This window comes from Cupressus sempervirens, chromosome 7 (genome assembly GCF_028749045.1).
Source record: "Cupressus sempervirens isolate cs-2001-9-10 chromosome 7, ASM2874904v1, whole genome shotgun sequence".
In the NCBI taxonomy this organism is placed as follows: Eukaryota; Viridiplantae; Streptophyta; class Pinopsida; order Cupressales; family Cupressaceae; genus Cupressus; species Cupressus sempervirens.
The window spans coordinates 39,283,883-39,300,957 of NC_143124.1; the positions used below are offsets into that span (position 1 = coordinate 39,283,883).

The 17,075-nt window shown below is 31.3% G+C and overlaps 1 protein-coding gene across 1 annotated transcript; it reads right to left on the bottom strand.

The window, feature by feature from the left end:
• Nucleotides 1-2,361: 2,361 nt before the first annotated feature.
• LOC149545338 (putative pectate lyase 18) lies at nucleotides 2,362-16,745 on the bottom strand. Its single transcript, XM_089793744.1, has 7 exons — nucleotides 16,731-16,745; nucleotides 16,240-16,505; nucleotides 15,180-15,810; nucleotides 14,915-15,018; nucleotides 14,668-14,806; nucleotides 14,379-14,580; nucleotides 2,362-2,534 (listed from the first exon to the last, which is right to left on the bottom strand). The coding sequence occupies exons 1-7, from the start codon at nucleotides 16,743-16,745 to the stop codon at nucleotides 2,362-2,364; spliced, it is 1,530 nt and encodes a 509-aa protein (XP_089649870.1).
• Between the last annotated feature and the right edge of the window lie 330 nt (nucleotides 16,746-17,075).

Below are 17,075 nucleotides of genomic sequence, written 5' to 3' on the forward strand. Positions count from 1 at the left end.
CTCTCCCTTTATATATATAAGCTAGTAGCAGCACACAATTAATAACTTTATTTGTTTAAATATATACTCTCTCTTTTTTCACTTTAATTAATTATTAGAATAAATCATTTTAATTATTAATAAATATTAAAATAAAATTTTGCATAATGCATTTGGATAATTAATTTTGAACGACTTAATTAAAAAGTCAATTTTTTAAAGGGTCAGTATCAAATTTTATATTTATTGGTATAAAATTTGATGATTATGCATACAAATAGCTCAATTTTATACATTTTATTATTAGTTTTGATGATTGTGCATAGATAATATAGCATGTAACATATCAATCAATGAGAGCATAAATTTGATACATAATATTGTTGTTCACAAAGCTCAAATAGATGAAAATGAAAAATATGTGTCCATGACTTGAACAGTGAAAATAACTTATTCATGTTGTTGTTCATAAAACTTACATAGATGAAATAGGAAATATAAGCCCAAGTAGAAGTATTTAGATGGAGTATAGGAAATATGAGAAGAAACTAAAGAAAGAACATTTCTCCATGATGATGCAGCTGCATCACATATTCCTCAATGATAAGGATGGTGTTGCGACCTTTATTAGAGCAATGATCACGGTAGAGTTCTTTCATCATTTCTAGAAATGCATCCGTTTTTGCAAATGTGTCATAAATAACTTTTGCAACATCCACCATTTCCGTTATTTCTAGTTCATCAACACTATCAATTAACAATGAACCATTCTCCAAGGCTTTGATTAGGTGTGAGCACGATTTCTGGATTATTCTTTTACATTTATCTAAATCGATCTCACAGAAATTATTTGAGGTCACAGAAGCAGCACGACTCGTAACAATGATATTTGATGCTCCAATAGAAAATCCATAGCTCAAATGATATGCTACAAACTTTTAAACAATTATCAACATAAATATATATAAAACCGTTATAAGATACAATCAAATATGGAACACACAAATCAAATTTAGCACTTATACTTAAATATAGACCAAATAAAGTCAATAGAAATATATTTTATTTTTAATAATATTATTATTTTATTGTACCATATTTGAAAAATTTAAGTTCACTAATTTTAAAAATATGAAACAAAAGAAAATTAATATTGGAGGATAATTAGAATAAGTAAATTATATTCATTGGTTTTTTCTTTGAAATTTTGTAATGAATATTTTAATTTAATAGTTTAAATTAAAAAAAAGTTGTCCATAATATTATCATCGAACATTAAGAAACATTGTAGCAAAAGTAAATATAAATTGTAAACATAAACTGATATTACTCAATGAATCAATCTACAATTATTACTTAAAAAATCACTACAATTAGTTAAGATATAATTATTACTTAATACATCACTACAATTAATTAAGATCTATAAAAATTAAATATCACAAAAAGAGTTTGGGTTTCTCAAAATAGAATAAATTAAAATCAAGAAAGTTATTTATATCATTTTTCATTGTATAATAGAGACTTTTTTAAAACATGGAATATAGTAGGGAGTGTTACAAACAAAATACTAATGTGTCCAAAAAGACTTTTATGGACATAACATTTAAGAATAACATATCACGTCAACTATCTTCAAGGCACTTAAGTCTATTTTCTTCATCTTTGCGCTTGAAATTTGTCTACCCTTTTTCATTTTCTCATAATGATCATACGTAAAAGGAGGCATCATTCTCAAACACTAGAGATATTTTACATGTGAAACTACCACAAATGTCAATCCCTGCTCTTTCTCTTGATCCTACATCAATTGTCGCTTTGGGAAGAGTCAATCCCTGAGATTTGTGAATGGTCAATGCCCATGCCAACCTCAATGGAAATTGAACTGTTGTACCATTTTGTATTCGTGGTATTGGAATTATCTTTGGATTATGATCTTCGAATGGTAGTCCTGAATAACCATCAAACTCAACCATCACATATGCTGGAGGCTTAAGCAGAGCATTTCCTTTCTTGTAGATATTTTTTTGAATGTATCCAAGAGCCCCATTTATAGGACCTACCTCTATCCATAGATTTGAAGTTAGCATGACCCTTCAATCGTTACAGATTAACAACTCCAAATCAAGCTCATCATTTTAACAGTAATCTATTGGATTGATAGAAGCTACTTTCGATGCAACACAAGGTGCAATCGGATGCTTCAATGAATGTAGCATTTTTTTTATTACGAGCATGAACATTTTCATTTTTTGAGAACAAATGAAAAACATTATCAAATTAAACAATTGTTGCGACATCTATGTTGATAGGGACCCTTGACACCAGCAACCTCAAATCATCAATTTGTGAGTTTCCATCTCTTAGATTCATCAAAAGTTGTCAAAATCTTTGTCGCTCAATATCTTCCCCATCTTGTCTGAATATCTTATCTAGTGTGACCAGGGTCTTGAATTCCTGACCTAGAAACTTTTCCTGTTTATTACTGTCATATGCTGCTCTATCATTGATAGGAGGTAGCTGGCCAAAATCTCCCACCGATATTATAGATGCACCTGAAATACAATTGAGGAAAAAATATATTTTAAAAACTATGTATTTATTCATGTATTTGATTCAAATAATGTATATTTCACATGAGTAAGATATTCATGATGTAGAAATGGAATATTTACCTCCAAAGCTTATGTGTGCAGATTGTGGGAATGCTTGTCGCAGTCATAAATCTATATTTTCCAACATTTTTTGACCAATGAATCTCATTTCATCAATCAAAATATATTTTAAATGTGGAATTTCTTCTCAAAAACTTGTGAGCCTTGCTCCTTCTAGTTGAGAACAATCTCTTACTGTTACCTTCTATTTTGAATCAATTGTAGAAGCTCTTGTATTGAATGTTGCAACTCCTATTAGGAAAAGTAATAGAAGGGGAGAATGGGAGGGCATTACCGCATTTTGAAGAGATTGACTAATGGAACCAATTAAATATGACTTTCCTGTTCTTGATGTGCCTTGAATTATCATAAACAATAGTTCTTCATTTTGATTACTGTGGTAGTGTGTCATGTCATGTTGACTGCCTTTTTTGTTTCTCACCAAAGGTCATGTAGTTTATGCATCGAGGAATTTCATCATAGATAAGACACCCATGATTCTTCATGTTACTTATGAAATTGATTGCTCTGGTAGTGTACTCTTCTTCTTGATAATCAACAGACCAATTTGTTTGTCTATCAATGTCTCTTCTCCCGAACATGTCTATTTCTGAGCATCGTATATTTTGACCCTGGTGCAACCTAGATATAATCTCCCATTCATATTCTGTAGTATTTCTCTAAACATGTTCATTGTCTTCAATTTCAACACCAACTTGGTAGGGTCGAAGGACATGTCATTCTTCACCACCCCGTAACTGAGATCCACTACTCCACATTATACATTATTGAGTCAACTGGAGCTATTGTCTTGTGTGCAATTACATGAATTTCAAATTTTAACTCTATATCAGTAACACAACTAATCTTCATACCCCTTCCATCCCACTTAGCAAGGGTTTTCTTTTACAGTTCCACCCGATTCAGGGCATTGGTGGTTCTTGCCTTGGCCAACATCGGAAGCCCTGTGATCCGATGAATCATTTTCTTCATTATCAAGACAACTTTCTCCAGTGTAAGAAATTTTATATTTAGCCCCATCATTTTGTAGTAATTATATATATTTTTTAAATATTCATTGGGATGAAATAATTACTTGCAAACCATCTTTCCCTTTTATTCTTAGGCATCCACCCTCCTTAGAAATTGTGTATCACTTCGCACAATTTAACATTTCTTCATAGTCACGGTCCAAATCCACCTTTGCAAGTTGTCTTGTGTTTTTAAGGCATATATGTTGTTGAAAATTGACGAATGCCTACAACTCAAGGTAAGAAAAAAATAAGTACATTAATTAATGTCACATTACATGAATATATATAAATATTTATTAATGTGCATGTATATTTTGTTGATGAGGATAATTTCTAGGGTTCCATACATGAACAATGGAATGAAAAATATCTTTTACGGCTTCTTCTTTCCTCCTCATTTGACCAGTCAATTTTATCCACATCAGGTGCTCCTTCGATCCATATGAATCCATGCACATGCAGGGACCCCCTATATTTCCGTTCATATCTACATAAAAAGTGCTTGACATTCATTCCCTTTTCTAGAACCTCTTTTCTAAACATTGAGCATCTTAAGTGCATATAGTGTACGACTATGTGAGGATAGTTCTAAGTTTTCAAAATACATTTAACCAATACGTGAAATTAGTAAAGAGTGCCAACACAATGGGGTTTTATAAAGAAAACAAAAATGATCATAAGAATTTCACTACATTTATTTTGTGTTGTTGTAGTGGACTACAATATTTTAAAAAAAATATAAATAATGCTCATTTGTATACACATAATTCGAAAATTTTTTATGTAAGAGCTTGCAAATCTTGTTCTCATGGAATGAGGGTTGTTTAAGGTCCTTTTACCTTTTCTATCTCAAACTCAAATGGGTCGATGTTATTTTGAAAATATGTACATCTAATCAATAGGCATGCATGCATTAGATCTTGGAAAAGGAATTGAAAAAGTATAGCTTGAGAATAGTTTGTGTGAAGGGAATTAGAATTTCTTTTTAAATGATTCACAGAGGCTCGGTCTGGATGACAACGTGGCAAAGAGTGTCAGGCGTAGGATTAACTAGGTCATCACCATTACCTCCAATGGAACTTTGTAAAAATAATATTGTGATATTGTGAAAATAATAGTAAATTATGAGAATTAAAAAATTCTCTTGTGTATTAATTAAATTATTTTTGAAGGGTTAGTTGTGTCAAATTGTAGCATGCACACCCAATTTAATAGTAAAGAGAGTCAAAAGTGAATGGCTATTTATCCACATGATCTGTAATGGCAACTTTTGTATAAATTTCAAATTATCTTGAATTTACTTATCTAATGAAGTTTTGAATAATAAACAATTTTGTAACACTTACCATTGTACTTAATGAGATGAAGCCATTAATTATATTAAAAATTCTATTCTTTATGTAAAATGAATTTTGTATAAATATCATCTACAAAAGTTCAAATATGAAAATTTGATAAGATTTATAAGCCATTATTATTTAAATATATACAAACCCTCATTTTATTAAATTATTAACTTGCAAAACTATATTTAATCATGCATAATTAAGACAACTTCCATGAAAAATATAAGAATATATAATGAAAATAGATTTCAACATAATGCATAGGTACACGATCCTTACAGAATAATAAAAAGAAAGTAAAATATTTCCTTTACCTGATATCACATAATTAGATAATTATATAATGATATGTAGCTTATAATATTATTTATAGGAACTCTCAAGATTTATTTTCCTCAAGTACATTACATATAAGAACATTTTTTATATTTCTTTCACAAACAACCATAACAAATTAGGCATCTTTTATAATTTTAATTTTTTATATTTTTCTTATATGCAAATATAAATTTTCAATTAAATGTTTTATAGTAGTATTGGAAGAATGTTTCTTGTTTGACTTATTCTATAAAATGAGGTAAACCAAAACCACCCTCTCTGTGAATGAAAACACATCAAAATCAAATTAAACCTAGGTTTAAAGATTTAAAAATGTCTCTAAAATTGAGCTTACAATTCCTTTGATAGTTGTGGGTTATAATGATGGTTGTATAGATAATAAGGAAGTACAGTATTTGAAAAAGTGAAATTCTGCCCCAAACAATTCTTAAGAGAAGTACATTTATGCCAAATCGATAGTCTAAAAGATTTTGAAGCAAGTTTATAGTGATTAAATGTTGTGTTACACATAGATTCTACCCTATCTACTTCATTTCCATTCCATGTGAGAATAGTAAGCACTATGGAGATTTTATGTTAGTGTAAATATCATAAAAGATAAATCAATATATTAATCTTGCTTCACATTTCATGTGGAGATCATCTCTCAATTAGATTTATGAGATATTTAAGTGTGAACTAACTCTCCACAATATTTATAAGTTTAATATATTACTTTTAATTAAAATTTATTGTAAATACTTACATCACCTTCTAATACGTAAGGTACTATAATAGGTTTTCTTATCGATATTTTATATTCTTATCTTAACCCTCATCCATAATATTAGATTTTTATATAAATGAAAAGTCAAAATAAAAAAATTTAATGAGCATATGTGATATTTTTTCCAATATTATATGTACTATAATTGAAGATGTCGGTACTAGTTTTGCTAGTAAATTATTTGTGCAATAATATATTAATCATAATCCAAAAACATCTTACAATGTATATAGAAATATACTACTGATCTTAAATTAAATAAAATCTAACTTTGGTGTTTTAAGTTACAAATATTCTTTTTGATGAGTATAATTTTCTTCTTATTGTTTTTGGATTATACCTATCAACTTTGATAACTTGAGTTTGGGAAGTTATCATGAGATTTGAAAAACTAAGTAGCATGGTGATGTTAGATTATGTTGTTGACTCTTGATTAATTATGAAATCCTTCCCTTGGTTCTTATAAATGTATTATATTAAAATCGATATTATTATATCACAAGTGGTATAAAATTTAGCTTCACAAATATCCTAAACCTTGCAATTTTAGGTAGCATGTTGCATAATATCAATCTATATTGGTAAAAGCTTTTGGAAAAAAATACTATTTTGGAATTTATTGTGATTAGCATATTGAAGTTCCAATCTATAACTTGTTAAAGCTATTAGTAAATTCTATCTACTAGTGAGTTATAAAATATGTTATATTCATATATAATAAAAATTATGATGAAATTTAGAAGAAGAAGAAAATATTGTCCTGTAATAAACTATGAATTGTAAGATTTTTCAAAAAGCATCTCCTAGAGCTCTTGTTTCAATGCTTTCCTAATAACTTAATGTAATTTACTACATCTTTTGTATAGATTAGTTTTCTACATACATAGATACAATCTTAATATGGGGTTTTTGATTTGTTTTCAAACTATCAATTTTTGCATGAATTGTGTATCTAGCGTTTAGTTGTCTATTTTGATAAAAAAATATATATATAATGATACTATTGTGATACTATCATTTGATTTATATAATTTCTTTTTTATGGATTAAAAGTAGTATTATATCAATAAATATGTGAATAGTACATTAGAAAATACTAGAAAATGTGTGTTTGCATGTTCATGTATGATAAAGACTCAAAATTGAAAAAAATATGTTCGAATGGTTATTTTATAAAGGCGATCAATGAAACAAACTATTGTCTACAAGTAAAAAATTATCATCAATAAGTAAATTTTTTTCTTTCATAGTTAGGAGTTCAAATTATTCATAAGCTCATTTGTAGGGTTGGTGATTTTCGATGGAGCGATAGGTGATTATCAAGTGCACATAGCACCTAATTGAATCCAATGACAGATTTTGGTGTATTAAACTATTTTTTGTTTATATTTAAAAGTTACCACAATTTATATGGCATGTTACCAACATGTAATTTGTTTGAAAAATCTTACAATTCATAGTTTATTACAGGACAATATTTTTTTCTTCTTCTAAATTTCATCATAATTTTTATTATATATGAATATGACATATTTTATAACTCACTAGTAGATAGAATTTACTAATAGCTTTAACAATTTATAGATTGGAACTTCAATATGCTAATCACAATAAATTCCAAAATAGTGTTTTTCCCAAAAACTTTTACCAATATAGATTGATATTATGCAACATGCTACCTAAAATTGCAAGGTTTAGGATATTTGTGAAGCTAAATTTTATACCACTTGTGATATAATAATATCGATTTTAATATAATACATTTATAAGAACCAAGGGAAGAATTTCATAATTAATCAAGAGTCAACAACATAATCTAACATCACCATGCTACTTAGTTTTTCAAATCTCATGATAACTTCCCAAACTCAAGTTATCTCATGTTGTCACCTATTAGAGTGAAGATAGGCACATGCAGATACATTGAATGACACATCTATTATTTTTTCAACTTCCACTGCCATGTTTGTATTTTTCATGCTTATTTTTTCTTAAATTTTGCGCACAAAAAATGGAAAAGATTGCTGGGAAAAAAATTCATAAGCAATAAAAATTTAGAAACAAAAAAATAAAATTTAGTTAAATAGAAAAAATGCTTCAAAATATAGGATAAATGATTTTTTTTTAAGCTTGCACATTTTTCAAGATTCAACAAATAGGGAGAAAACTAATTAAAATCTATAGTCTCCTATCCTCAAGGTAGGGACTAAGAAATATATATTATGAAGATTGATGAATGTGCTCAAAAAGGGACAATTACATTGAGAGCTACCACTAAAAGAAAGATGCCCAAAAAGCATCGATATCTTGACTTGTGCCTGCTAGTTGCTCAAAAAGATTTAATGGCTTTTCATAATTATTAAATGATTTTCAACTCACATGGTTGTTGAAAATGATAAACGGTCAAACCCACAGCTCCCAAGAACCATCTACATGCAAACACCTCTTACTGGAGAGAGAGAAAAAAGGCTATGGAGGCTTGAATAGCTAGATCCGTAGATGAGACATTCTTGATGAGGAAAAAAGTAGATTGCTATAAAAAATGAATTATCTCAAGTTCATGTTTACAATGAGAGATCATCCTTATAAAGGAGATCAAAACCCAAAAAGGTAAGGTAAAACTCTTTAGGGTATTTAATAATTATTAAATACAGTAAGAGTATTTAATCTATGTATTTATTAACTTGAAAAAAGGGGAGTATTATTAATTTTCCTTTTTTCAAGATTTTAACTTAGGAAAGCAATAAATTTGTTTGACATGAAACACATGGTGCTAACAAAGTTTTCACTAAAATAGTATTTTAAATAAAAATAATATAATATTACATGTTGTGCGTGAGATGATATGTTAGGAATTTCAATGATATGTTAGGAATTTCAAATATAAGAAGTGTATCTTTTGTTCTCTCATTTTAACCCCTAATGTACATCATTGAAAAAAAAAAATTAGGAATTTCAAAGTAGATTTGAAGCCATGTATTGAATAACTTTATCATAACTATATTTAATTTCTCATCTAAGATAACTCTTTTTTAATTATTCAAAATGAAAAGAGCCCAGCTCATGTCCCCATTTGTTTCAATATTTCCATGTTCTAATGATATACTATGACATTCTATTATTTATTAGACTACATTCACATACATTCGTCCATGCTTCTTATATTCTATGTCATTTATTTTGGATCATCTCTATAATATTCAGGACAAATTTTGCATTCCTTAAATCTAACTCCAGATTCTAATTTTTACATTCAAAAGATAATTGCTTATTAATTTAAAAACTAGAGGAGTATTATTAATTTTCCATATTTTTTTAATATTTATTCACTGAAATGATATATGACATATTAAAAAAAAAAAAAAATTATAGGTTGTACATTAGATGATGATATGTTATAAATGTTAAACAAACAATGAGTATTTTTTTGATGCTCATTTAAACCCTTAATATACATCGTTTGAAAAGGTAATAGTTCTTTGAAAGTAGATTTGAAGCACTATAATCTTTTCTATTGTCATGTCTTGAGTAAATTTTATCACAACACTATATATAATTTCTCATCAAAGATTATTCTCTGTTAATTATTGAAAAGGAAAAGAGCCCAGGGAAGGTCCCCTTTTAGCTCCATATTTTCTTGTAATTATGATATACTGTGGCATTCCGATTATTTACTAGGCTAGGTTCACATACATTCATCCGTGATTCCTATATTCTCCATCTTTTAATTTGGATCGTGGTTATAGTATCCAAGACCAATTTTTGCATTCCTTGAATCTAATTCAAAAATCAAATTTTACATTTAAAATCTAACTCCTACCTTTTTTTATTACCATTGGTAGGTTACTTTGCAATATTTATGTAATGATCTATCTAGTTGTGGTATTCTAAGACAGTAAGGTTTCAATTAATGAAAATTTAAAGAAATCATTGAATAATGCTTTACATTTATGATGAACATACAAATATTTTGATTTCACACATTATATAGAATTCAAGTATTACATTACAATCAATACTCATGCATCTTTATAACGATTAGAATACTCTTCTATTTAAAAGAGTTGGCACGATATGGTTAAAAAAAGAAAAAAGAAAATGCAATTTACAATATGATAAATAAGTTATAAGGTTATCTATTAAGAGTGTATGCTATTATAAGTGAAATCTCTACATTTTATCAAAGATTATCTTAGTCATCGTCTTAAGAATTATACGATTTTATATTTGTACATTTTACATTTTTAAACAAAACTCATTTAGGCACTGCATTATTCCCAACCTTCAATTTTTTTAAATGTAAATGAATTTTTGCAGCATTAATCAAGTTTATTGATGTATTTCAGATATGAGAGGTGTATTATTCACACATTTTTTGAAGTCACGAGAAATGGGTGGAGCATCTTGACGTCAAAAGAAACTAAAATATGTGATAAGCTTTGATTCATTGTGTTGATCGTGCTTAGCAAGTTAGAGAGTTAGAACACCCACGTTAACAATGATGGAAGGCATAGAGGGATGCCCCACGCTTGAAGCTTTGGCATACTTTGACAACCCCATGCCACCTGATTCCTTGAAGACTGCCCCAATTAACATCATAACTCCGCATTGAATTATATTGTGTAGTACAAATTGTGATAGAATTATATCGACTAACACACAATAAAAACTCACGGGATCGACATCTAATTGTAAACTGCAATATTCCCTAATAAAGAATTTTGGATATGATTTTTCATACACTTAGTTCACCAATATGTTGAACTCACATGGGAACAAATGTGCGTGGAGAGAATTTCTCAAAATCTCATGGAGAAGCATGAATGAATTTCAGTAGTTGTTTCATAGTGCAATCTCTAATCTTGTCTAGTTTTCCATCGTGTCTCATGATTCATAGTACTGCAAGTGTTTAGAATCTCAACAAGTGTAAGAATTTGACAATGGCACAAGAAAACATATCAGTTAGGTTTCTGCAACTGATCTCATCAATTAATTAGAATTTTATCAGTTTTTGGTTTCATATTATAAGGGCACAGTAAAAAATTTAATGATCACAAGGGCATGACAACATTTATAGCTCTCTATGCCCTCATTTGAACAATGGAAAGAGTTGGTAAAAACATTCATTAGTGTTACATATTCACCACAATCCCTACAACTATCTGAGAATTCAAAGTTTCAACATTGACCAGAGTTTCTAAAAATATTCAATGGTGGTACAACTCACTGAAGAAGAGCAACATTTCATAGTCCTAGAGAAAGGGGAATTTGTAATCAACCTAGGTGATAAAAAAATAGACCAATTTAACTTGATTATGGCTTGTTTCTTTCTAAAAATATATTCTATGATATATTTTTGTAAAATTTCCTATCAACTCTACCCACTTTTTGTGGTTTGGATTATTTATATGCAAGATATTGGGGTATGTCACTTAGCAGGGTTGAGTGAGTTTTATTGATTTAATATCTAGATTTTGGAATGTTTACCTAATCTGATGAGAGTTCTACATGAATTTGTAATCAACAACTACACAAATTTAACTGGGTTTTGGCTTGTTTCTCTCTAGAAACATCTGCTATTATATATTTTTATAAAATTTCTTGTGAACTCTACCCATTTTTCATGGTTTACAATATTTTTGTTTAGGATCTTGAGATAATTCACTTAGCACAGGTTGAGTGACTTTCATTGTTTTATTATTTGGATTGTGGAATATGTATGTAGTTGGCCCTTTTTTTCTATTGTGAGATAATATGTAATAACCACCTTAAAAGAGATCCCTCTAACTATATAAACAAATACATGTTTAGAAGGAAATATAAAGACATACACGTTTACAAGGAAAAGAGAAAAAACATTTTGCATATGTACCTCTTCTCACCCCTTGAAGAAAATCACAGAGCAAGGGCATGTAGATCGCAAGGGCATGACATGACAACGAAACTGCAGAGAAAGGGCATGACACGAAAATGAAATTGCAGAGAAAGGGCAAATAATGACAATGAAATCGCAAAGAAAGGGCATGGTAATGAAATGTAAAGATCACAAGGACACAACAACAAAATGCACCAATCACAAGGGCATGACAACATTCACAACTATGCACCCTCATTTGGAGCTCTCCACCTCTTTCGCGTGCATCTCTCCATAACCAAAACAAATGGAAAGTTATTTATGTCATGATTTTTTTTTTGCTTATGCTCGTAGGGGTGTCGCAAGTGCGATGCCAATATTGGTATTGCAATGTCATCGAGGAGAATTGCGAAAAAAAAGAGACATGAAAAACAACACAGATTACACCGCCATCACAAATTGTCATCGCAATTTGTCCCCAAATGTTGTAGTGATGTAGGAACTCATATCAAATGTGGGAGGCCTATCTCTCAAAGGAATGATCTAGTATAAACAATCGAGTGTTTCAAATGAGGTGGGCATGTAGAAATTCTTCTATTCTAAGGAAGCACCAATGCATATTCATGATGTTAGGTCTAAATCCATGAGGACGGAGGCTAAACCTACAAGCAAGAGGAAAATGGAAATGACACGCACTACCTATGGCTCTAAGAATAAGGGTAACCCTAGCCCTTCCCATGTTTCTAATACCTTTTAAGGGATGCCTTCCCCAGAAATGAGCTTGGGTGGTGATATCACTTACCCTATAAGGAATGCAAAGAGGGGTGGGGGGAAGGTAGAGCGGCCCCCACGTGAAAGAGATGAAATTAATGATAGGATGAATAGGCTATAGAAGTCCCTTTAGAGATTTTTGATAACCAAGAGACCCTACACAGGAAATTCAAGGCCATTTCTGAGTATACCACTAAGATGATCTATTCGATGGCCACAAAATTGTATCTTCTATGAGTTGAAAATGAGGATAAGGACAAGAGAAAGGAAAATGATGTCACTCGCTCTCTCTATAGCTTCCTAGAGAATGGTTGGTTTAAAACCCTACTGGACTATGATCATTTTTTGTGAAGATGGATTGTTTTTATGATAATAAAAGGTATAGGATGAACTATTGGAGAAGGACTACTAGCTTGTCTCCAACCTATTGTAACCTGGGGTCAGCCGCCTTTACCTTGTCTACTTTTTAATGCACAAAAAACAATCACAAAAGTCACTCGGTGAACATAAAAGAAAATCATATAAACCAAGTGAACCTCGTGAATGAAGACACGAACACTTCACCAACCCAACTATTCAAATCAATACTAAGAAGAACCACAAGGATTGCTGAGAAAATCTATAGAGCATTATTTTGACCAAGCCAAGATGCTCTTTCATCAATCTTTAAACATTTACGATTCAAAATAGTTTCACCAATGATAGTCTTATTTTTGAGATGGTTCACAATTTTTTCTTTAAAAACAAAAAATTCATATCAATGCAACTAGCAAAGCAAAATAATTTCCAGATATGTAGAGCAATAACCATACCCTAATAGCTCCTATTTATTTAGAAGAAGAAATAAATATTTAACAACAAATAATTATTCAATCATTTGAGAGAACTTTTCAAAAAGATGATTGTCAAACTCATGATGTCCTACTTTTAATTCAAGTGACACCCAACAAAAGAAAAATGAAGAGTTTGTTCGTAGCATTGTGTGGGAATTTTTTTTTTTAATCAAATATAGCCTGTACTTATTTTTTGTTGACACCTTTTATATCATAGAGTGCAACATACCAATCTTTGTATAAATAGATTGTCTTATTTGGAAGAAATTTAGCAATGAGATTTATTTGTAGGATCATTTTCACTCTATTCCATTTTTACCAAGCATAATATTTGAGGCCCTAGATGTTATGTGAATAAAACTAAATCAATTTTCTATAATAAATGATTTTTTTTAAGAATACAGAGAAACTATTGATACTTCTTTGAGTAATATTTGGTGTGAATAAATAGCATGTCAAAATCAATCTATATGAACCTCAATCTAATCTGTGAACACAAATTGAGCTAATCTCAATCTTTATATTGCACTTCTTATAAGGCATACTCAAGAAATACATTGAAATTCAGTGACAATCAAGATAATATAAATATAAATGTTATTGGCTTGACGTTCCACGACAATTCTTCAATTTTGAGAATAACATTACTGATATATTCAAATTTATTAAAAGATGACTCGAGACTCTCCAAAAACAAAACTAAAATAACTAACATGCCTCGCTTCGTCCTCTCATGCTTGGCAAGCTATAGAATTAAGGGATTCCTAACAATTTGTCTATAATGCATATGTTTTGGTCTAACAGCTCGAGCCCTTTCTACAGTTGAGAACACCTGAAGCTGCAGTGATTGAGCCCACAACAGATGACGGTCTTGCCGCCATACTCGAAGCCTTTGCATAGCTTGAAGATGCTCTAGCTCCTGATGCTGTAAAGAATGCCCCATTCAACATCAGATCTCCCAGTGATCTCCAATTCCCTTCTGTTGAATCTTGGTGCTTTGTCACCTGCACATTTCCCATTACCATACTTATTCTACATCCATTGAACACCAAAGAACATATATGAGACATCAGTTGCAAATGGACTTTTACCTCCTTGTGGAATCGATTGTCAGGGGCTAGGAATCTGTTTCCTTCACTGTTAATGGTGGGGTTCGCACTTCCGCCAATGGCGTACATTTCCCAGTGAGTGTAATCATTGTTCACCACATGGAAATTTCCATGTCGACACCTGCATCACAACGTATACATCTTATAGTGAAATGAAAATTAAAGAAATAAACTTGAGTGAGCTAATGTCTTGTGTTCCTCATGCAAGGATTGATACGGAATTCTATACCTGGGCATACGCTGAACAAGTCCTTCTCCAAAATGGTTGAATGCAACTGTTACTTGCATTTTGACGTCTTCGGTATGCGCGTCGCTATGTCCAAGGAGCATCACCTACAGAAAACGAATATGCCCATAAATACCAATACTCTTTATGTGTCTCCTAATAGGCTTCTAGTAACTTTTTAAAGCATGCCCATAAATATAATCATGAAACCTTTTTAAAAGCAAAGCTAAATTAATGGCAGACTAAATAAACCGGCAGTTTTGAGCACCTTGTCATGGTGAGTGAAAAAGTTGTTTGAAATTGTGATAGCAGTGGAGCCCATGATGGCATCGATCAGTCCATCTGTACATCTTGACAATGAACAGTGGTCGACCCAAATTGCGGTTGATCCAAAGATGTTAATCCCATCTCCATCACTCATAGTTCTATACCCGTAATGTGTGGGCGAGCTCCTCACATTTGTATTTCCCGTAGGTTTGCAGTCATGGATATGAATTCCATGAATAATGATGTTATTCACGTACTGTATTGTAATGCAAGCTCCATTTGCTATATCAACATTCGCTCCTCTGCCGTCAATAGTCTTGTAGCTGTTCATGATCAGCTCCTCCTTTAGCTGAATCAGCATGTCTCTTTGAAAAATAATCCAGAGAGGCTCGGTTTGGATGACAGCGTGGCGCAGAGTGCCAGGCTTAGGATTGACGGGGTCATCGTCACTGGGATCGGTAACGACATAAAACCTCCCGTTCTTACCTCCAATGGCGTTTTTGCCAATTCCAATTGCGCAGTCAGCCAGTCTCTTTCTGTTGTTAACCCAATCGGAATCACAGCGCCAACAGTCGTCAATTGGGTTCCCTGTTCCGCACGAGCTCAGCTTTCTTCTCGAACTATTTAAACTCCTGCGCAGCAGTTCTTTAAATTGTTAAATAATCTCAACTCAACTGTATGCAACCGTCGATATATGCTGGCAATAAAACAACGCTAGAACGTCGAAGCCTTCTTAATTGAACTGACTTAGATAACCTTTCTGCAGTATCATGTTCATCTTAGAATTAATGTATCTGAACAAAGACAATCGTTAACAGCTAATGATATGGGGAATAGAATTTTCATCTATAGCTATTGACAGCTGCGTACCAACTACTGTCACAAGAATGGTATTATAGAAATTACGGTAAGGCAAGCACCAAGCAAGAGCATAAGAATAAGTAGAGAATGATTGACACACACAGTCATATGCATTGCATATCAATGTATTGAATGTGATGAGCTATTTAATTAAATTCTCTAAACTTTCTAGACCCTCTCAAAGACAACATGCTTATTACCTTTGCACCATTTGAACAACAAGCTCCGGCTTCTCAACATGATATTTAACGCTATTGTCAGCCTTGGTCGTGTTGAAAGGAGTTCTTATTGATTCCGTCATTGCTAACATGAATAGAAAGGAAGCAAACAAAAGAAGCAATGGCTTTAAGGCTTCACTGGAGGCCATTTTCGATAAGAAGATGAAACTCGCAATGGTTGTATGAAATGCTATGGCATTGGGCTCTCTTATATAGACAACGAGCGTCTGTGAAGTCTGTTTCTGTTTCTGTTTGCGAACCGTTGAAAATGTTGTTGTATGCACGTTAATACAGTGCGATTATTACGGTCGTAATGCACATGACTAGCAACTATTGATTTTCTTAACTAATGTGATAAAGCACTTGTTGAATGTGTCTTCGCATGTTTATTCCAACTTTTTCCTGAGTAGATATAATTCTCAAAATCTCTTTGAAAAACACAGATATAAGAAGTGAAAGTTTCAAGGATGTACTTGAGCTGTCACCATATTTCATGATTTTCTCACACGCTCGTATTCACCACATCAATAGGTGAATGTTTGTAAAGATTTCCGACCAAACGTTTGAAAATGTTTGTCGTTTCGGTCAATTTCAGTTTCACATTCAAAAGTCACATATTTGTGTTCCGTAATTTGCACGGGGATTGAAGAATAAATATCGACTCCTGTTGTTACCAAGCTTCCCACGCTCTCACGGTTCTTTTTCTCTCGGGACAAAATAAGATACGCTGTCAACTAAGGATGCGAGGATGTCATATAGACGTCACATGCAAAGATAACTAATAAGATGTTCTAAATTGGGAACTTCATGCATGCAAT